The sequence below is a fragment of the Nanorana parkeri genome, unplaced genomic scaffold, assembly GCF_000935625.1.
Source record: "Nanorana parkeri isolate BGI_ZX_2015 unplaced genomic scaffold, ASM93562v1 scaffold2151, whole genome shotgun sequence".
Classification (NCBI taxonomy): Eukaryota; Metazoa; Chordata; class Amphibia; order Anura; family Dicroglossidae; genus Nanorana; species Nanorana parkeri.
Window position 1 is genome coordinate 84,584 of NW_017308419.1, and position 23,553 is coordinate 108,136.

Consider the following 23,553-nt stretch of genomic DNA (forward strand, 5'->3'; position numbering starts at 1 on the left):
ACCTGAAGTCTGACAGTTGCCGCAATGCATGATAGTGTCAAATAAAGCTCAGCAGTTAGGAGCATTTGTACCAACAACAGCTCTCTGTTATGCACACTCAGAAGCTGAAAGACATAGAGGCTGATTTACTAAGGTAGCTGAGGATCCTATCTCAAAATTGTGTGACTTTTCATTTCAATTTTCCCATAATGAGACAAATAAATTCCTGGTCACCTTGTCCTATAACCCAGCCACGTGCAGATGCTTCTTCTGTGATTGGAGAATTAAATAATCGCACAATAATACCACAATATTTTGAGGGAAGATTTGCAACTGTTCAGTAAATCAGCCCAAGACTGTGAGGTCAGAAACTGTCAGACTAGAACATTCAACAATTAAAGTGACACTTAACTCAGGCGTTATATCTTAAAAATGCATTCAAGTACTCTATTAACACAAATGTATCTTATTTGTGTATCACTCAGCTGTAGATCCTCAAATCATCTCTGAATTGGTGCTGACACTGTCATTCCTTCTGGTGGGTGGCTACTTTTGTTCCCCATGGTCCCTGTGTGTGTTGTAAAGTAGCAACTACTCCAAACTCCCTCCTGTGATGAACTACAATCTCAGGTTTAGTTTACTAATTTGTATTGAGATTGTAGCCCATCACAGGAGGGAGCTTGGAGCCGTGGCTACTTTACCACACATAGGGACCATAGAGAAGAAAAGAAGCCCCCCTGCAGAAGGAAGGACAGTGTCAGCACAAATAAGATACATTTTTGCTAATAGTTAAGGTACTTGAATGCATTTTTAAGATTTAACTGAGTAGTGTCCTTTTAATAAGGGAACAAATATAACTCCTCCATAAGTAAACCTGCACAATGACGATAGCCTAAGACTAAATAGTCAGATTTTGCATAAGCCCACGGTGATCCGTTCACTTCACATTTCCAACATAGCTGGATTGTCAAATACAGTTTTATATTTAGTAATTTGACTTCTGAATGTTACCACTCGCTTTTTATAATTAATCATATAGCCAAAGGTGATTCCCCTTCAAAAATCGCTCAATGCAAAGGATGTTCCCTTTCTGACGTGAAAGGGTTAACTCGAGTTCCATTCCTCTGTATAATTCCACATATTACATGGGATCAAATCACTTCTCTGACAAGATTACACTGCATGAAAATGTAATTTATACCTCAAAGTACATGAACATGTGGCATCGTGGAAGCACTGGACAAAATGTTCCACATTCATCCGAACAGAATAAATGATGCTATCAAACTAAGTGCTTTGTGATAGAAATGTTATCAAGTAATGAGATGCAGACCGCCAAATTATGGCTCCTGCCAGGCACCCCTTATCTCTCCTATCTATAATCAACTTCAGTGTGTGTCATATTATACAGACATTCGTTCATATCTACAGCTGGCCCTGTGTATACACACATACTTGTCTGATGGGCTAAACGTATCTATTATTTATATACAGCATGTATATCACTCTATACAGTATATTGGAGAGTCTAGCAACGATCTGTGTTCTACACAAATATCATCATCGTACGATACTCTTTTTTTAATAGGTAAGATTTCTGCATAATGTTATAAACTAAATTGTTGTGGTCTGCTGGCATAAACAGGTGTCTTTGTGCTGCATAGTCATAATGGAAAATAACAGCATCGTATACCTCATTTCACATGAAAATGTTTTGTAACTGTATTTTATCTATATCTGTATCTATATAACACAAAAACTGAAACATATAATATAGCAAAACACAGTGCAACCAGAATACCTTATATATAAATACGGTGCATCATAAATAGCTCATTCAACAGAAAAACTATATTGTAGCAGAATGTATATAACACAAAATCAGTGAAACATATACTATAGCAAAACTCACTGGATTCTGAATATATAAATAAATACTGTGCCTCATAAATATCTTATTTAACAGAAAAACAGTGCAGCATAATAACGCATATAACTGTATCACACAGTATAATACAGTGCATCGTGCAATACCTCGTATAAGAGAAGAAAAGGCACCATATAAAACCTCAATCGAAAAACACAGTGCCTTATGTAATAACTCATATAACTGTAAAATACAATGCATCATATAATTTCTCCTATAAGGGAAAAAGGCACCATATAAAATGACCTATAACAGAAAAAACAGTCCATCATATAATTAATATCATAGAAATAACAGTGCATAATACAATAAATAGAACATTAAAAAAAACAATGCATAATATAATAAATGTAACAGAAAACATAGTGCATAATATAAGCACTCATACAACAGAAAACACAGTGCACCATATAACATCTCATAACAGCCAAAACACAGAGGATATTTTAATATTTCCTATAAGAGATAAAACAATGCACCGCACCACACCACAGATATATCTTAAAACAGTGCACAATAGGATACCTCCTACAACGGAAGGACACCATGTAATGGTGCATCATGTGCATCACGAGGTATTCCTCGTATAACAGAAACATGCACCATATATCTCTTATAATAGAAAAATACAGTGCATCACGTATAAGCTTATATAACAGAAAACACGTTGCATAACTCATAACAAAAAATACAGTGCATCAAATAACTAAAATAACAACAACAAAAAACACAGAACACCAAATAACTAATATAACAGAAAAACACAAAACATCATATACAAACTTATATAACAGTAAAACACAGTGCATCATATAATAACTAATATATCAGGAAATACTGTACATCAAATAATATAACAGAAAAACGCAGTGCATCATATAATAACTGATATAACAAAATACTGTACATCAAATAATATAACAGAAAAACACAGTGCATCATATAATTATTATAACAGAAAATACTGTACATCAAATAATATAACAGAAAAACACAGTGCATCATATAATTATTATAACAGTAAATACTGTACATCAAATAATATAACAGAAAAACACAGTGCATCATATAATTAATATAACAGAAAATACTGTACATCAAATAAAATAACAGAAAAACACAGTGCATCATATAATAACTGATATAACAGAAAAACACAGAGCCCCCTAGAAATGTCCCGTTTATCTTGATAAGCTAATACGAAGCTGTAACCCTAACCCTAATGTAAAAACAGTATGTTGATGAAATATTTCAGAGTCCAACATGCCATATACTATGAACACCAGCCGGACCTGTACTCGGCTGGGCTGACCTACAGGAACTGCTGTCACCCACCACTGGATCAGATCAATGGGCCTGATGTATTAAAAAATAAATCACACAAATAAATGTCCCTTTCTGATGTGAAGACAAGTTAAGGTGACCGATCCAAATCAGCCCCAGCATTTGTTGGAGGTAATGGGTCCATCATTCTGACTCCCATTGTTTTAAGGCTTCACAAACAGCCATTTAATGAATGGATTTCATAATGGTCAGCCTGGTAAGCAGGAAAGTGTATGATAATAGCATAGGAAGGTCTTGAACTCACTTTCACTATAACTATATATACATATATATCTCGGATGACATATTGTGGAAGAAGGATGTATATTTTGATAAACTCATGACTATCTGTAACTTTTAGCTGTCAGGGATTACATGCACAGCAGTGGATCGGATGCCCAGAACAGCATAGGATTTCAATATCAGAAGACCACATTAACTTGTTGCATGGAATAAAAATTCAATAAGTATATTGATATCTCAGATGATGCTTAACTACTGTGAAAGTAAAATAAAAATCAGAGCTCTGCCATGGGGGGGAAATGGTATTATGTTTGACATACACAAAGGTACATTAGGGTCTCTATTCTGGAAAGGTGGAGCGCAGTGGATTGCGTTAGAAGCAGCCAGAAGCGCAGCTCGATGCTGCCCGTGTGTCCGGGCTCCAGCGCTGCATGGGTTAAGGCGCTCTCCAGGTCCAGGCTATGAGAAAAGTCGTGCACAGTGTGCTTGCAGTAAGCTAAGCGAGTGCATTCTCCCCGAGGTAGCTTCTCTGTTTGATCCTGCCGAGTCTGGCGCCTAGCAGAACATAACTTGTCTGCCTTATTAAATGCTCTGACTTCTGCTGAAGGATTGCTTGGTGATTTTCAATTCAGTGCGCAGCAACAGTCCCGACCAGTGCCATAAATTAACCATTACTCAGCTAAGGGGAGCCGCTCCCAGGGCTGAATGGAGCTGCTAATGAACTTCTCTGTTCTTTGGCTTTGATGCCCAGAAAACAGTGTCGCCACTCTGTAATAATAATTATGGTTATTAATTGCCCTGGCAGGGAAAATGCGTGTTGTTTAATTAAGATGACAGCTTAATGAATGTGAGAAGAGGAGGGGGAAGCTCATCACGTGAACTGTAAATATGGTCAATACCCCTTTGGGTAGCCAGGTCAGACCCTAACAGAGTGCACGTGTTTTATGTCATCTATTTATCTAAATGGAGTAGTGCTGTGGAGTCATTTGGGATTACATGTTTGTTACTGTGAATGCTCTTTGGGGTAAACAGCAGAGGGAAAGACACAATAAGTGCTGGAAAAAAAGCAGGTTGATCTCCTTTATATGGCTGCCTACCGATTGTTTGCACTCATATAGCCCCTCACTGTGCAGCCATTAAAGACACAGCCAGGGTTATTTCATGAACCCTTAATTCCTCTCTCATTCCCCTTTTATTATTTGGTTCTGAGTTTGGGATGTGGGAGGCTGTGGACCAATTGAAACCTTCTGAAGTGACGTTGTAAGGAGTCTGTCCTTATGATTGGAGGGCGGTACAATGAAAGGAAATTGAGAGCACTTTATTAGCTGTGGAGAGGAGAGAGAGGGCAGAAGGAGCGAAGCTTTTTTGCTGGCCAAAGATCCGGAGTCTTGTGAACTTCTCTGAGACACATAGAAGCACTTTTCATGTCTGATGCAAGGATGTCATATTCCCTGATGTCCTAGGTTACTGATAATTGATACCTGCCATGTCTTCTCCCATTGAAGTTATCTTGTGGCAGCACCTCTTGTCTGTGGACAGCTCCTCTCCTGTTGTTGACCACCTATTCTCCTGGGACCAGGGACAGCTCCTCATCTTCAAGTGATCACCTAGCCTCTAAGTTGTTAGTGACCACTTACTCTCCTTGGACCAGGTACAGTTGCTCTCCTGCTGGTGACCACCATTTCTTCAGGAAACAGGGACAACTCCTCATCTACAAGTGATCTAGTCCGTAAGGAACCAGCAATTACCTTCTCCACTTGGACCAGGTATAGCCCCTCTTCTTCTGCAGGTGACCACCTATTCTCCTGGGAGCGGGACAGCTCCTCATCTACAAGTGATCACCTAGTGTCTAACGAATAAGCACCTACTTCTTTTGGACCAGATGCAGCTACTCCCTTTCTGGTGACCACCTTTTCTCATGGAACCAGGGAAATTACTCTTCAAGTAATCAAATAGTCTGCAAGAAGAGTTCCTAAGCTTCCGTGAACCCCTGCTCTTCTTGGATCAAGTGCAGCTCCTCTTCTGTTCCATTTCATTGTCAATCACTCTGGAAAACATTATATGGCCCCTTACCTACTAACTATGAATTCTGACCAAGTAGGGTCCCCCGGGACAAGCCCTAAAGAGCCCGAGGACAGTAAGACAGAGATGCCAGTAGCCAGCAGCACTCCAGAGGTGACTTGTAGGTGGAAGAGCCAAGCCTTGCCGTTCAGTGTGGAGGCTCTAATCTCTGATAGAAAACCCAGCAAAGCTCAGTCTACGAACTCTATCAACACTGGAACAGCACAGGCTTCATTCCCAGCTAGGATGCTGACTGCAGAGAATGGGATATCTCCGGTTCCTGTTTTCCCTCAGTTGGAAGAAAGATGTAAACCAGACCCTGAGAGCCTTGGAGAGAAAGGTAGCAACCCCTGGTATCAGAGTTCATCGTATTCTTCGCCAGCAAGTAAGTTAAGTAATTTGAATCAGCCTGCGGGATCCTGAGAAGTCTATAGGGATGTAAGGTATAGTGCAGCACTACTATGCTCTAATATTTCACATTACAACAATTTGATATATATAGCGCATCACAGGAGAAGCCAGGACCACAAATTATTTTTGATAAAAGTCACTGTCATAGTTCGCACAAAGTTCTTGACAACCTGTTGTGCCAGTTGTAGGTTTGTGATACACTTCTAAAATACTATGAAAACGTTTTAGCTTCCCACCCTGCCAGGGTACATGATCTTCCCTTGGCATTGGCAGAAACATTTAGCACGATACCTCCTGACACAATCCAATCTGCCCGGCGTTTTATTAATTTCGTTTATGCATGAAGTATCAGTTTTATACACTGATTATGTACAAGAATTGCATTTTTTTTTAGCCAAACTATTCTTAGACTTAGGGAAGAGAGACTGTTTACTTTGTAAAGTGAAATGCAAATGAATGGTCACTGAGCTTAGTAAATAAGAGGAAGATGTGCTCATTTCAGTCACCCAATTATGTGCTTGCAAAAGTCCTGTTTTGTTTAGTTTACCCATACAACATTAAAGCACGGGCTCACTTAATTTTTTTAACATTCACCTTGCAAAGTGAACATTCGTTTTGCTAAGTGAATATTCACATTGACAAATGAACAACCTCTGCTCCTTTAATAAATCAGTCCCAGTGTCTATCTATCTTTCTATCTATCTATCTATCTATCTATCTATCTATCTATCTATCTATCTATCTATCTATCTATCTATTTATCTATCTATCATTTGCTGCATTAGATGGATAATCTAATGCAGCAAATGCTTACACCATTTAACCGTTTGTCTCTCATGATTTGAGTTAGACACATTTTCAGTGCATATTGCCCTTTTTAATGTGTGTATCAGAAATGGGAATATTTGCTAAGCAATCATAACATTCTAAATTCAGCCTTAGTAATAACAAAACAAAAGCAACAATTATATAAAATAAAAAGTGTTGTTGACATAGCTCTGACAGTGCCTTGGCTGCCAATATTTACAGAATTTGTAAAACATAATGCAGGTAGTATAGAGAAAAGGTTTATGTAAAAGCTCTTACTGGTCCCAGAATTTGGTGTTCCTAATAAAGCATGACATTATGCAAAGAATATCTGGGTTCATTCCAAAAATGCTTACATATCAGATGAGTTAAGAACAATTTAATGGTTCTAGGCCAGCAGATTAGAAGGATACAATGTTTTCCTTTAGATTCCTTCACAGATGACAAACATAGTTCAGTCTAGGGGATGGCACAGCAAAACTACTGTCCTGGGGTTAACATGATCCACAAATATCAATTTTCCTTAGTTTCCAACATTTGCGAAGAAGGCAAAACGGCTGACATTGAATAAGGGGCCTTTGTTTGAAGAACTGCAGCATCTTCTGACTGTTTTATCAAAGAAAAATGTTCTGGAGTTGAGATAAGTCAGCTTGAGATCAAAAGGATTCTGCTTTCAGAATAATTACTCCCCCTCCTAGCTATCACACAAACAGTTATTCAGAGGCCCTCTTCTAGTAAACTCAAAATATCTGCAAATCTTCCTGTTCACACAGACCATACAAAATAATTGATTTTAAGACAGATCCACCAAAAAAAAAAAAAATTGTTTAAAAATAATTTTAAAAAAATATAGTCAGAATAATACGCCAGCTTTTTTTACTTTTAATTCAAAGACGACAACTAGTTACAGTCAATCAGTTAACCCTACAGCAACATTACATACATATCAAGACACAGATATAAATAAAATAGCCAAATTAAAAAAAAAAAAAAAATGACTAAAAATAGCCATTCCAGTTGCAAATGTAACCTTCTGTGCCAGTACCTGTACTCCACTATTTCAGAGCATATTCTTCTGTGTATTGGTAGCAATATTTTTTAAACATGCCATTGAATGATACAGCTGGAGGTTTAATAGTGACCAAAGTCTTGGTTTGGTTTTAATGATCTTACTGGCTTTCAAGTTAGTAAAGCCAGTAAAATTGAATAAACAGCACCAGATCCAAAATCTTTATTTTTATTTTATTTTTTTCTGTTATAAATCACAGAACAATATTCTAAACAATAAAACATAAATATTTTTTAGCAGTTTTTATGTTATAAATAACAGAAAAATATAAAATACACATAGAATGGCAAATATATTGGCTTTTATTGGTAAAATAAGCTTTCAAAAGGCTCCCTTAATGAAAGTAAGCCATTTTAATCAAACCTGCTTTTGTTGTGTCTTTTTGTTCTGGGGAAAGTTGTTGCTTGTTAAAAGTTCATAGAATTAAATATTTCTGTATCTATCTATCTATCTATCTATCTATCTATCTATCTATCTATCTATCTATCTATCTATCTACTGTATATCTATTTATTTTATCTAACCTATCTATAGCTATCCTGGCCGGTCTTGAAGATATTGTTAATTTAAAGTGAATCCTGGGGATGTAAAGGAGGGGGTAGTGGATGCCCTGAGGCCTGCTTGGACACCACATGAATCTCCTACAATCAATTCTCTTTGCTTCATGCTGTTTTGGTTGTGCCTGTTCAATAAAAGTTGTTTTGAAAAGGAACCGTACTTCACAGCCCCTCTTTCCTAGATCACACTGCCCTGCATTCAGTTCATAACCCGGGAGCTGCAGTCACATTTTCACTTTGATCTGGGAATCCAGATCCGTAGACAGAGACCTGTTTTAGTTTTGTTTATAATGGGAGATCTCAGAGCAATGACACAGACAATGGAATTCTTGGGTCCAGGCAGCAAATTAAAACATTCAAATTTAAGTGAAGCTGTAGTTGCGCAGTTTCTGGCGAATACTGTAAAAAATTTGTATTTAATCAAGATACAAGCAGTTGCATATAAGAGGTGAGTTCTTGTGTATATACCAATATGAACAACAATGAGAGGCATGCGCTGCAATTCAATTACTTAAACTGAAGTTATTAAAAAAAAATATTCTGAAAATGTTCACATCCTACAATAAAGGCTGATTTACCTAATTTGCCAGCAGTCCTCTTATAAAGATTTTTATTTTTTTTTTACATTTCTGCCTATAGGCAATTTAAAGTGGATAAATGTAACTAAATCCAAAATTATAAAATAAAATATCTAAAATTTGATCTAAAATGTGGGAGAATTCTTATGACTGCAAGTTTAGCAAATCAACATTTTCCTCAATACCCAATCAGGTTAATAGGTAAATGTATAAACTTTCACTTTAACAGGATTGGGTGTTAGAAGAAAATGTAAGCTTGGCAAGTTGAAACAAAACTATAACAGGCCATACACAGGCAGGCGAGATTGCCCATTGTCCTCCACAGCTGCCTTATGTACAACAGAATTGCTGTTAATAAATATATAAAGCATGGGCACTTAAACATTATAAACTAAATTATTTATATCTTGTGGGTTCCGTGCAAAATGTACTAGCGACTATGTAGAAAGTGCCATGAGCTCAGTAAAACAATGGTGTTAGTTTACTAAAAGAGTAGTAAACATAGTTTTCAAATGAGGAAAATCAAAAAATATACTTTTTTATTTCCCTAACACAGAATTGGGTTTTCAAAGTGAACACAGGTTCACCTAATTTACTAGCATTCACATGTCAAATTGAGTATACACTTTGCAAAGTGAATGTTCATTTTGCTAGGTGAACAACCTCTAAACCTTTAGTAAATTAACTCTATTGAATTCTGATCATTTACTTTGAATTCCTGCACTCCCCACACACAGCTTATGCATTTTGCAGCACCTTGTATACAAATATATGTGTCCTAAATTGTGAAATTACATTTAGCAAATTTATTTTCTAAAATACATACATTGCCAACATGCCCCAAACTAGAAAGTAAGACATTTATAAAACATAACCAGAGATTGTCATTCCACAAACAATGTTTATGATTGTCATTCCACAAACCTCTGATTTTTAAGCACCCCTCCATAATTTTTTGGAATTGTTCCTTTTTAGTGTTTTTGAATGGTTTTTTTTTTTCTTGACCAGTCCTTCAGCGAATTTACCTATTACAAGGAGTCGTTTTATACTGGTCTGAGTTCATACCCAACCAAATAATTAGAACAAAATGCAACTTTTACTCCCTGGGGCTTTTTTCTGTCTGAAACAAACAGTGTGAAAATGTATCCTTTAGTGAAACTCGAATAATTAGAATATCGTGCAAAAGTAATTGCAGTAAGTGCTGCAAAAGGGGCCCAAACCAAGTACTGAGTACATATGCATGCTTGTACTTTTCAGAGGTCCGATATTGTTCTATGTACAATCCTTGTTTTATTGATTGCATGTAATAATCTACTTTTTTTGAGGTTGTGGATTTGGGGTTCTTGGGGTTTTCATGAGCTGTTGGCCATAATCATCACAATTATGACAAATCATGGCTTGAATTATCTTGCTTTGCATGTAATGAGTCTATCTCATATATTAGTTTCACCTTTTAAGTTGCATTAGTGAAATAAATGAACTTTGCACGATATTCTAATTATTCGAGTTTCACCTGTATATTCAAGCATTGGACGTTGGTAAGCGTATGGGTGGGAATCTTTTTACAAAATTTAGCCATGGTTGTGGAATACAAACAAACTGTTAAGGCCTGATTTTCTAATGCACATTTAACTGCCCACAAGTCTAATTTGTATTTACTTTCCTTTGCAATCAAAATGATACCAGCTTTCCTCTGTAACCTTGTGCAGGAGTATACATTTGCACAGATGAACATGCCATACTCACTGGTCAGTTCCTTGGTGCATTTTACTCTCGGAGGCCAGTTTCCAAAGAGATAATAATAATAATTTATAATTAAGCAATTTTAAATGGTTTCAGCAAATGGATTTTATAAAAGATTTTTACCTAAAATAACCTTTGTGCAGTATCATTCAGTACATTTACTCTAAATTAAATTAAAATAAATCAAATGAATGGCTAAACTAATTTTAAGGATAACAATTTCCAATGTACATGTACCATTCTTCTTCTGTAGCTGCCATGAGTGAATTTAATAGAACATAACTTTTTTAAAGTTCAAACATATCTGTACCTTTGTGCAAAGACCAACAGTTATGTTTTTTACAAATGTTTCATAAATTAGAGTGTGCTTGTCCTGGTAGAGTGCAAGGCCATGTAGACATATGCTCTATGGTGAAACATTTTAAGTAAGCGCCTCTGGCTGCATAATCATGTATGTGGGCAGAGTATTATATAATGAATATTAATTAGGGCTCAGGTTAGTATACATTTCCATATTGTACAATATTATTATTATTGTACACGATTTATATAGCGACAACAGTTTGCACAGCGCTTTACAATATTAAGAAGACATTACAATTACAATACAATATACAGTATATGGTAAGAATGGTATGGTCCTATAATCAAAGAAAGAAAAATATTTGTTTTTGTATGTAATACAAATTCTCTGATCCTATTCGTACATTACTCAGGGACATTAGAGTTGGCAGCCTTCAGATGGATCACTAGTTTTAGGTCCTACAATTAGGTGGAGTTGTAATGTTTGGACACAGATAATTTGGTGCACATAGACACAATGGTGTAGTTGTTAGCGCTTCTGCCTTGCCTGGTCCCTGGTTTGAATCTCAACCAGCTCACTATCTGCAAGGAGTTTGCAATGTGTCCCTGTGCTTGCATGGGTTTCCTCCAGGTACTCCAGTTTCCTCCCACTCTAATGCTGGTAGGTTAATTGTCTCCTGTCTAAACTGGCCCTTTAATGTATGCATGTGAGATAGGGACCTTAGATTGTAAGATCCTTGAGGGGAGGGACTGATGTGAATGTGCACTATATAAAGCGCTGCACAAAGTGTTGGCTCTATATTCTGTAACTAAATATAATAAATAATACAATTTCATGAACAACGTAGGCATCAGTATCAGGGATAGGTATCAGTCCATTATTTCAGGTTAGAGTTTAGCTTTTAGAGGTAGAGAGACATGTTTAAGCCGTTAACATATAAACCTGCATAATGCACAAAACAATGGAAAAAAATTGGCATTAGAACGTTGTAAAACTTTAACAGTAACTTTATGCAGTTCTATAATCCTTGATTGCTTGTTTCTGTAAGAAGAAGGGAAGTATGCTTGCTTTGTATCTTGTGGGATATGCATGTATGTGCACATCATACTAACAAGGTTATTCACAAAAGGGTGAAGAGTTTGAAGAAGGCAGCAGAAGTGAACAATCTGCGACAAAATAGCTTATTTGGAAAAAAATTCCAATTCAGCTCGCTTTCCAGTTCAGCAATTTTTTCCTAGATTGTTCACTTCTCCTGCCTTCTCCAAATTCTTCGACCTTTTGTGAATAACCCTGTAAGTGTTCGTAAATCAGAGAAAGATATGCACTTTCAATAAAACAAGGGTAGCCAACCACATGGATCATACAGTAAAATAGGCCTAATATAACTGCTTGATGAATTGTCAGTTATGTTGGGATTAGAGGCAGGGTTGGATTGACATAGGTACAGAAAAAATGGGGTGGTTTTGCTTAGCAATAAGGACCTATTTCCTTACCCAGTTGCATGGTACGAGGTTTACAGTCAGCATTCTGTCTTGATTTTAATTGTGTTCACAGTGGTCTGATGGCTGTGTTTATTTTTATACATTCATGCTTAATAAACTTTTTTCACTAAATGACATGGTCTGTCCCGATCTATCGTTAACCTCTAGGACTGGCTATACTTTATAGCCAGTCCAATCCCGCTTGTATATTGGATTAAAATAGGGGCTACTGGAGTGCCAGGCCCACCACGGAAAATATGCCCGGCTGGCCCAGATTGTCTTGGTATGCCCGATGGCAATCAGGGCCGGCTGCGCTGAAAAGATCAGGCGGCCGCTTGTTGGGGTCTCACAGGGCCTCAGCGAGCAGTGAGCGGCCTTTCAACCAATCAACAGCACCAGGCCCATGATGCTCTTAATATGGCCCTGATTAGAGCAGGTTTCATTTTATTTATTTTTTTAGTATAAATTGTGAGACTCTTCACCCCCATTCACACTTGAGCTAAGAGGTCATTTTTTTGGCTGTTTTTTATTGTTGCATTTATACATGCGTTTTTGCATGTGTTCCAGGCTTGAGGGTTTTTTTATAGTATATTTGGCCAATGGAAACCTTCAGGGTTATTCACTAAAGGGTGAAGAGTTTGGAGAAGGCAGGAGAAGTAAACAATCTAGGACAAATTAGCTGAACTGGAAAGTGAACTGAATTGGGGAATTTTTCCAAATCAGCTATTTTGGACTAGATTGTTCACTTCTCCTGCCTTCTCCAAACTCTTCACCCTTTAGTGAATAACCCTGCTAGTTACTAGGCAAGAAAATATGTTTTGTGCACACTTCATTTTTTTTTCCAATCTCCCCCCCACCCCTAGGGGTCATAATAACATGTTAATAATAAAACTTTTTTTCATGTTTTTAAAGTGCTCCTATTGAAGTCTATTGGGGCCAAAACACGTGACTCTGCCCCAGAAGATGCTCATGCACTGTTTTGAGTGACGAGTTTGACGCTTATTATATTCAGCGATGCCTGTGTGATCGGGCATCACTAATATATAATGGAAATCCTACAGGGCTATTCACTAAAGGGTGAAGAGTTTGGAGAAGGCAGAAGAAGTGAACAATCTAGGACAAAATAGCTGAACTGGAAAGTGAGCTGAATTGGAGAATTTTCCAAATCCGTGTTGTCCTAGATTATACCCTTCTCCTGCCTTCTCCAAACTCTTCATCCTTTAGTGAATAGACCTGCTAGTGTCAAGCGTCAACGCATTTGTGGTGAAGCTTCAAATTACTCATGTCTAAATGGGCCTAATACTTTTACTGTATGCTACATTTCACCCTGTAATATGCTGAACATACTATGCTATTTCTACACCACAATTACAGTATGAATAAAGAGCTACTTACTGCAGATTTGTCATAGACATGCAGATAAAGGGCAGTCAATGTTCTATTAAATTAAATATCAAACTTTTTTGAAAGCTGCTCTATTCTATATTCATAGTAGATGAGTCACGGCACTGAATAATTGCTAGTTTAAGAAAACAACTAAAATATTTGTTACAAAGAAAAAAAAATCCTTCTCAAACTTCATAGACTAACAGCTTCTCATTGCACGTGACCCCTAGCTGCAAATTTTGTTTGAAGCTTCCTGGTAAAGTTGACAGTAGCAGCATGCTAGTGTGTCCAAGGCACCTACCATAACAAGTCAAGTTGCAAAATCTCCAGTATTCTTATTTTTTCTGAAGTGTACGTCAAGACAATTTTTTTTGTTTGTTTTGAAGGGGAAGGAGTAGAATCATTGATGGATATTACTGTTATCCTGGACTAAGCTAGCTTTAGAGCAAAATTAGATCCCTTGGTGACCCTATTCCCTCGCCAAGGTTGATCATTAGATCGACTTTTGCAAAGGAACATGTTGGAAAATCTTCAGCCAAATGGTGCTCAAAAGCCAATCAGCTGCAAGCACTGTGTGGGTATTCTGACAGTGGCCAGTGCCGCTGTTAGAATACAAAGCTCACAGCGGGAGATTTGTCCATCCATGCTGTTTAGTGGGGATGGAGGAATCTGTTATATTTTTTTCATTCTGCTTGCACATTCACTTTCACGCTAATAACAGTTTCATCACATAGGGAGTGAGGGAAAATCTACAACAGAGACACAAAATTACAAAAACAACACAAATATAAAAGCTAGGGGGGAGGGGGGGTTGGTCTTTCTCCTACCCTAGTATAAAAAAAAACACAATATTTGTCTATTTTGTTGGATAACTTTCCTAATTTCCTTAGTTGTTACTAAAACAAAGTTGGAGAAAGAAATCCCATGAATGGTGTCCTTGATTGCAATAAAATCTGATGCTGGTGAAATAAATTTTATGAAACGAGCTACGGATAGCAGTAAAAGCCTGATGGGGTTCTAATTTTTCCTTTTTAATCTAAAACTAAAAAGAAAGTTTTGGCTTGACATCCTGACAAGAGGGGCCTGTGTTGCGGTGTCTCTAGAGTGATCCTTCTCCTCTCTCCATAGGAACAAGCATGCATGATTGGCAAATGCGAACGTGTGTGCTTGTGGTGAAGACTTTTATTGCAAAGACTGTCAGGCAGGTGGTTCGTGCTTGTATGGCTGGACGCTACTGAATGTCTGTAGCCACTGTAATAGCAGATACCTCAAGGTGCCTGCTATTAACTTTACTTAACCCAGAAATTAAGTGAAACTGGTTTAAGGGTGGCACAGAGAAGAGGGTTTTCTGTCTAAAGGTGCCCACACACCTTGCGATAATCGTATGATAATCGCGGGAAAATCCCGCGATCGTACGATTATCGTAAGGTGTGTGGAAGCCGTGCGACCTCTACTACTGTAAGGTCGCACGACTTTTATCTTAGGAACATTTTCGAAGGGGGGCGTGGCTTGCGATCATCGCAAGTACGATCTGCCTGTCCAAGATAGGCAGATCGTACGTTTTTTTAATTACCTTACAACCATCGCAAAACAAAAGTCTTGCGATGGTTTTAAGGTGTGTACCCAGCCTAACAAAGGTGACAGCAGGCATGTTATGGTGTAAGCTGTTAGGCAGGACTTCTATTTAATTTCTGGATGTAATTGACTGCTTGTTGCCACTAACTTTGACCATTTTGTAGGTCAATTCTACTATCTCAAGAATAGAGAGAGCCTTCGAACAAGGTCATAATCAATAGAAAATTACCTTGCTTTCATAAAAGTGCCTCATTACCTAGGTTCTACCCAAACAGCAAATAGTGATGGGTGCATTTGATTTGCCAAGGGTTTGGCTCATCCTGTCTGAAATCTAGAAAACGTGAACATAGCGGAGAGTCCCAAAGAAGTCTTTTTTGCGTTTTAGGGTTAATAGGCAAACTACTGTAAAAAATAAATAAAAAAAGGCATGGGGAGGTGGGCACTGTCATAGGGGACATTTATCAATGCCGAAATGTTTTTCTAAAAAGCACCATACAGCGGGAAGATGGTCTTTTAATGTGACTTTGAGGGCAACATTGAAAACACACAAATCCTTTACATACCGTGCTTTGGGGATGCCTAAAAGTTGTACATGGGGTCAAGGAACAATACAATTTTCACAGTTTCAGTTTCACTCACAGTGCACATTTGGCTATGGAATTATTTTTTTTCCTTTTACAATTTTTTTAGGCTACATACAGCAGCAGCACAATAATTTGACTAATTTCAGTTTGGGGGGGTGCTTATTTCAGGTAGCTTTAGCCATGGCACTTTTTTTATCAAATTGTAATAGGCCCACTTTGACCCACAGATAGAAATTGTCCAGTATTGCACTAAAGCTGTTCCTGCTTTCGCTGATGGAAAACTGTCCTATTGCTGGCCAATTTTTATCAAACTCTCATTAAGAATTAGGAGACCACATATAGTATAATACAGCAAAGAAATTGGCCAGCAGCATGACATTTTTAATGAGGGAGAAAAAAACCATAATATACTAAAGAAAATAAGAGCACAGCCACATGTTTTAGTACAAAAACAAAGAGACTGCAGTTGATACATCAGTGTAAAATTGGCCAGCAGCAGGACAATTTTATAGAAAAAGACTAGGCTCGTTTTAGAGAAAAAGAGCATAGACTGGTGCTTTACTAGAAGAGTTAAGATACTGCAGAGGATAGAGAAGTGTAAAATTGGACAGCAGCAGCACAGTGTTATGGAGGAAAATAGGCCAAATTGATGTATGCCTAACGTTTATTTTCTATATGGGGATAGAGGTGTGTGTGGTATATGTGAGTGATATAATGTGAGGTGGTTTAGGTGCAGATTGTTCTTGCACTTAGTTGCAGCAGCAGCTCTAACGACAAACGGACACTAACAAGTGAATGCTCCATTTTGAGCTCCCCAAACTTAAAAAAGGCCCTATTGACATAAAATAAAAAAACAAAAAGAAATTAAAACTCTGAAATTCTATGCTTGAAGCAAAAGCCCACTCTTTTAAATAGGCCTTCAAAAATGTTTTATTCCAAGATAAAGGCCCAGTCAAAATAAAATAATAAACAATACAACTACAAAATAAATAAAACCCCTAAAATATCACCCCTTGAAACATAAACCTTTTCTTTATAACCACTTGAGTCCCAGCCACCTTTTTAAAGACAGGAATGGGATACAGGCTATTCGTTTCAGCAATGTTTTAAAATTGTGTCTGGTCTCCGTAGCTCCTGGGAGCATGCTTTAGCATTCTGTTTACTTTGGGAGTGTAGTGATATCAACAGAACCTCCCTGTAGCAATAGATGACTGCTTTAGTGATCAATTGCTGGCTGATTGTAACCAATGATAGATCACTATTTAAAGTGATCTGCTGCTGCTCATCTGTGGGAAGAGCTAGACCCGGTCTGCAGTGACCAGACCTCCATCTGAAGCAACAAGTAATTATATCCTAAAGATAAAAAAAATATCCCCTCCCCAGATTAATTTCCAGGTCGCAAGAGACGGACGATTTGGATGACATTTGTGTTCAATGAACAAGCATTAAATGCTCATGTAAGTCAACAGGTTGTCATTGCGTTAAAGTTGCACTAATGTAATATAATTTTAATCACCAGACTTTGTTGGTTATATTTTGGGGTAAATATATGGGAGTGTGCACATATACGCAAATGTTGCAAAGGGAAAAATCACAGGTAAATGCATTTCTTTTACTATTTGTTTCCAATAAAAACCAAAGAAATAAATGTATATCTATCCAAATTTGCAGCCAAATTAAAGCCCTATCTGTTCAAAAAAACATGAAGTATTATACATTAGGGTAGACTTCAAAACCTAAAAGGCCTGGAGAAAAGAGGAAAAAAAAAAAAAGAAACCAGATGGCAGGGCGGCGGGGTTAGTGTAAATTTTTTTTACTGTTTCTTTATTTTTTTCTTAACTTTTATCACTTTTTATTTAATTATTTCTTCTTATTTTTTACATTTTTATTTATTTCATTATTTTTTATCAATTTTTATTTCTAGATTTTTATTTATATTATTTACTTTTTTTATAATTTTTAATCTTATTATTGTTTATTTTTTATAATTATTTTCTTATTTTTTAATATTTTGTTTCTTATTATTTTTACTTTTTAATCACCTTTTTATTTTTTTATTTGTATGTATTGAATTTTTTTAAATACATTTTTTTCCCCACCTAACTTTATTGCTATCACACAGGAGAAAACAATCCCCTGTGTGATAGCAATTGGAGGTGACAGGTTCTCTTTATTGACCCTGTCACCTCCAATACAGAAGTTCTAGCACAGTACTGTGCTGGAACTCCTGTGACAGGTGAGAGAGGAAGAGCACAGCTCTCCCCTCTCTCTGTCTACAGTCTACACGGAGCGACAGGGGTAAAAGTAACCCTGCCTGCTCACTGCAGTGAGAGACTCGGCGGCGGAGCCCGGAACCAGAGGAGAGAGATAAGTGCAGGGGGGAGGGGAGGAGGCTGCACACTGTTTACATGTGATCTCGGCGACATCGAAGAGTTCACATGTAAACGAAAAATCGGCTGCCTCACTCTACATTTAGTCCTGCTTGTGCAAAGCAGGACTAAATGTAGAGAGGGCAACTTCCCCACAAGGACACCGCTGCTGCCCCTCTGCGCCCTGCCGCCCCGAGGCCGGGCCTCAGTGGCCTTGTGCGGAATCCGGGCCTGACACTGACACTATGGTTGCTGTGTGCCCCCTAAGGAGGCTGGCTTATCCAAAAGCCCCCTTAATGGTCCTTCTAAGACTGCTGGTCATATTTCAAAAAGCATTATCGGATTAAACCCGTAGGATTCAATGTAGAGTCAATAGTGTGTAATTGATACGAAACTCACATAAAAACTTTGAGCTGTAAGTACTGTATTTTATGTAGGGAAAAAATAAGAACATGAAATTATGTTGGGGGATTGCAGTAAAATCTTCCACAATTCTGTTTGTAATGTGCTGTAGTTATAATGGACTTTGCATATATTAAATATAATTGTATTTTCTTAAAACAAAGGAGTCTATTCACTAAGCTGCCGAAGGATCTAGCCATAGCTTCGGCTGATCCTTCTGCCAGCTTCGTCCCCAGGACCCCTACGGTTCAGTAGAGAACCGAAGGGCTGCTGTACAGGCTATTCACTATAGCCTGTACAGCTCCCGAAGTTGGCTGGGCGGTTCAGTCGAACTGAAGGCATATGCCTCGGCTCCACTGAGCCGAGGGGAAAGCCGAAGCTGGCCGAATGGCCCGCCATTGGCCGGCCGACAACCTGCTTCTGACAGCTGGGCGGAGCCAGCCGCCATCTCACGGCTGGCTCCGGCCACTTGCAGAGTGATCAGCGTCCCTGGTTACCAGGTAATCAGGGACGCCATCTGTCATTACACATTGAGAACCCGGCCCGGAATATCAACACGGCCTCTCCGGGTTCTCAGTGTGTAATGACAGATGACATCCCTGGTTACCTGGCAAACCAGGGACGCTGCTCTGTCATTACTCTCCAGGACGCTCTGGGAGTCTAATACGGCTCCTGGCCGCCCAGGAGAGAAACACTTTCTCCCAGAAAGGTTTACTCTGCTCGATTGTGCAGAGTAAACCTTTCCTTGCAATCTGTTGTTTTTTTCTGACATGGGGCCGCTGGCTGCCCTTAGTCAGAAAAAAAAGCCAGCATAGGAATGCATAGCTAGATTCCTATTGGCTATTTCACTTTGCAATAGCTAGTAGCAAAACTAGCTATTGCACCTGCCCACTGCTGCTGTCAATCAGCAGAGGGGGGCCTGCAGTTCTCCATCAGGTCCCCTTCTGGTGATTGACAGCAGCAGAGGGCAGGTGCAATAGCCAGTTTGCTACTAGCTATTGCAAAGTGAAATAGCCAATAGGAATCTAGCTATGCATTCCTATGGTGGTTTTATTTATTTTTTATTCTGACGACAGCAGAACCGCCCGGCCAATAGAAAACAGTTGGGCGGAGCTAGCTATCACTGCAAGCTCCACCCAAAGATTTCTATTTTATTTTTTCTACTTTTTTAACAGTTTTTCTATTCTGCTTGGTACCACAGAGATACCAAGCTATTCACTCACTGCTGTTCGGCATCTATGAGAATAGACCTAACAGCAGCGAGTAGCCTGCCGGAGGTTCGGCTCAGCCGATCCAGATGTTGGATAGTTTTAGTCGGTTTACGGCTGAAATCAGTCGTACTAGCCTGAAGTGAGCCGAGCAGAATAGAGTACCGAGCAGAATAGCCGAGCTATTCAATCACTGCTGTTCGGCATCTATGAGAATAGGCCGAACAGCAGCGAGTAGCCTGCCGGAGGTAAGGCTTAGCCAATTCAGATGTTGGATCGGCTGAGTCGAACTCCTTCTGCACTTCGGATAAGCTGAACATGCTGAGCATGTTCGGCCAACCCGAAGCCACACGAAGCAAGCCGATATACGGCTGAAATCCTGAAGTGAATGACCGAACAGCGTTCGGCTCACTTCACTTCGGGTCGGTTATTCACTTGGCTGCCTACGGCAGCTTAGTGAATAGACCCCTTAGTATTTGGATTGAATGGGGGAGTTTTAGAACCCCTGCCAGGTTTTTATTACTTTACAACTTTCGCTGCCATCAACGTATGTCATACCTATAAACAGACTGTAGCCACCAGGAGTATGTTTACCTGTATGAAGCTGACTGTCAGTTTTAGACTGGAAGCGATTCCAGGAGCTTTTCAGTATCTGAGCTGTCATTCCCCGGCTTCTCTAGCTTGATCAGCTTCAGTCGGCTGCAAAGGTGACATTAGGAGTCATATAGACTGCTAATGTCTCTTTAAACAGCACTAAAGTGCTATCACATAAAGGAATTGTTAGAAAAAAAGTTTCCAAAAAATAAAATTAAATAAAATTAATGTAATGTAATTTTATTTCAAGGTCTCACATTCCTGCGTACACGCACATACTAATGTAAAGATGTGTCTGGTTTGCCTACGTATGAAAAACTATGATTGTGTCACACATGTTAGGTATCGCCGAGTGCGCCAGTGTGGGAGCAATAATTCTAAGGCCAATATTCACAGTAAACTCTAAAGTGATGACCTGTACAAGCAAGCGTCGCCTATGGACAATTTGGGGTACTGTAGTTTTCATGCATAGCCATGAGCCATGCATAGCAGTAAAAACCAGAAAATCCTACCTCCCTCTCTCCAAAACTAGAAAAATGTTTTTGCCTGACATACACTTGTGTAAGCATTCACTTATTGCAGTGCAATCAACACTAAAAGCCGAGAAAATGAAATTATTGCTGAGGAGAAAGTATAATGTATTTGCAATGATCCTATTTTTGGATTGTTATTATTTCGTATTTCAAAGTTCTTCAAAAGGTAATAAAACTTTTACAATAGTATCAAAGCCCATCTCCAGGCAAACCAAAAATCTATACTTGCAGTAAAACTACCCATGCACTGCAAGGGTTAAGTGCCTAGGGGCTGCAGTAAAGCAGATTTACTTAACGGGTCCCTGCTCCCCTAGTGGTCAGCGCTCACCTCTTCACCCCCTCCACTCTGGCTGGTAGAATGTCTCTCACCATTCTCAAGACCAGTACAGATCAATCGACCTGCATAAGACATGATATCGTCAGCATTCCTTTGACTGCCGGCGCCTTACTTAAAGGATAGTTTTTTTGCCCGGAAATAGGCTTGAACCTCAAACTGGTGGTCTATCACTATAACCCATTAAACTTCAATAAAAATGGATGAAAAGCTACTCCTATCACAACATTTGGAGTTTTCTGAAACTGCATGAAATAGTTTTCATAGCCATCACCATGTATCATAAACAGTATTAAACAGGTGTCAAAATACCTGAACAATCTGATTGGATGCAGGCATTGTTCCGGTGTGTGGAGAGCCAGCGGGGCCGACTAGCAAGATATTGAAGCTTGGCCCAGTGGGAGATTCCCACATACACACAGTTTAACGTAGATGATGGAATCTGTTGTACTTTTTCCATATTACCATAGAAGGTCTGCAGAAAATCTATAGGTGTATGGCCAGCTTAAGTTTTGAAAATGAAAGGTAGAAGCTACTTGGTTGCAATGCACAGCTACTCCATATTTTGTCTGCTTCAGTTTTGATAAGTTCCCCTGAATGCATTTTTTTACTCACAGAAACAGTACAGGAGAAGCTTCTTTACAGAGTGAACATTATGATTGGCTATCACATTGATCACATAATTGGGAGCCAGTCCCCTTGGCTCCCGCTCATGAGGAGCTGTTGGTGACAGCTTGGTCTCTGTGCTAGGGGTGTATGATTGAGCGTGCTCCCAGCACAAACACTTGTATACATACAGTATATGCAGCCCACAAAAGTAGACCTACTTCCTTGAGGCCTTATATATGCATACAATCAGCAAAAAACGTTAAATATGTTCTGTGTTTATAATTGACTGAATCACTAATATGAGCTTCATTAATGGAACTAACATATACAGTAAATGCACAGTACAAAAACCTTCAATTTTTTTATTTTCTGCCTCTCCACAGGACAGCCAAGCCCACCGCCATGCACTTTGAGGAAGCACAAGAATAACCGGAAACCAAGAACTCCATTCACCACATCTCAGCTGTTGGCCTTAGAAAGGAAATTTAGACAGAAGCAATACCTTTCCATTGCTGAAAGGGCTGAATTTTCAAGCTCTTTGAACCTCACAGAGACACAAGTAAAGATCTGGTTTCAAAACAGAAGAGCCAAAGCAAAGAGGCTTCAAGAGGCTGAACTGGAGAAGCTAAAAATGGCCGCCAAGCCACTGTTACCATCCTTTGCTCTCCCATTTCCTTTAAGTGCCCATTTAGGGTCCACTTCAGCTTATGGACCTCCTAATTCTTTCCAGAGACCACCGATGCCTGTTCCAGGATTGTTCACCACACCGGTCACATATGGAATGTATTACCTATCATAAAGTCAGGACCTGAACACAGCATTAGATAAACAGGGTATCTCTTGGGTGTCATAAGGCCTAAGAGAACCACATACTATCTTATCCCAATCTCCAGGGTGAACAGCATAAAGATTGAACAACATTCAGTATGAATTTTTAAATGTGCCGTAGTCACAATGCACTACAGCCATGTTGATGGAATAATATTTGATATAAACTAATCTGACAGTGATGCTATAGAAAGCACTTTACTATTAGGTGCCTTTTCTTCAACCACAACCCAGCAATGTTACAGGAACAAGAAGAGTAACAGGGTTATTTTTTTCTTATATTGTTTTGTACATTTATTATTAACCACAAGAAGCACAGAGGTTTGGTTGTACAGTTTTCCCAAAATACGCTTTGCTGTGAAACAATTTGCTATTTTAGGTAGGCTGGGTAAAAGTACTGTAGACACAATCATTTGTTAACTCTAATAATGTTCCTTCTCTCATGCTTGGTCATTTTAAACCTGATTTGTCAAGAAACCTACATGCTGGCCTGCTTGGTATAAGGGCCTGGTCACAACAGATGCATTGGGATGTGAAAGCCCATTCCTAACCCATAGTCAAGTCAATTTGCCCTGTCCACCATTAAGTCAACGCGTTGTGGTGGTGTGTACTGAAAAAAAGTGCTACATGCTATACTTTTTTCACTGC

The 23,553-nt window shown here is 38.7% G+C and overlaps 1 protein-coding gene across 1 annotated transcript; it reads left to right on the top strand.

Annotated features, from left to right (window-relative positions):
* Positions 1–5,542: 5,542 nt before the first annotated feature.
* LOC108800886 (homeobox protein MSX-2-like) lies at positions 5,543–22,876 on the top strand. Its single transcript, XM_018572870.1, has 2 exons — positions 5,543–5,918; positions 22,461–22,876. Exons 1-2 carry the CDS (start codon positions 5,555–5,557, stop codon positions 22,874–22,876), a joined length of 780 nt encoding a protein of 259 aa, XP_018428372.1. The 5' UTR covers positions 5,543–5,554.
* The last annotated feature ends 677 nt before the right edge of the window (positions 22,877–23,553 follow it).

Bases quoted from the DNA above. Each gene is read 5' to 3' on its own strand.
- LOC108800886 (XM_018572870.1), top strand. From the start codon at position 5,555: ATGAATTCTGACCAAGTAGGGTCCCCCGGGACAAGCCCTAAAGAGCCC. The intron at 5,919-22,460 runs GTAAGTTAAGTA...GCCTCTCCACAG, and splicing joins ATCGTATTCTTCGCCAGCAA to GACAGCCAAGCCCACCGCCA.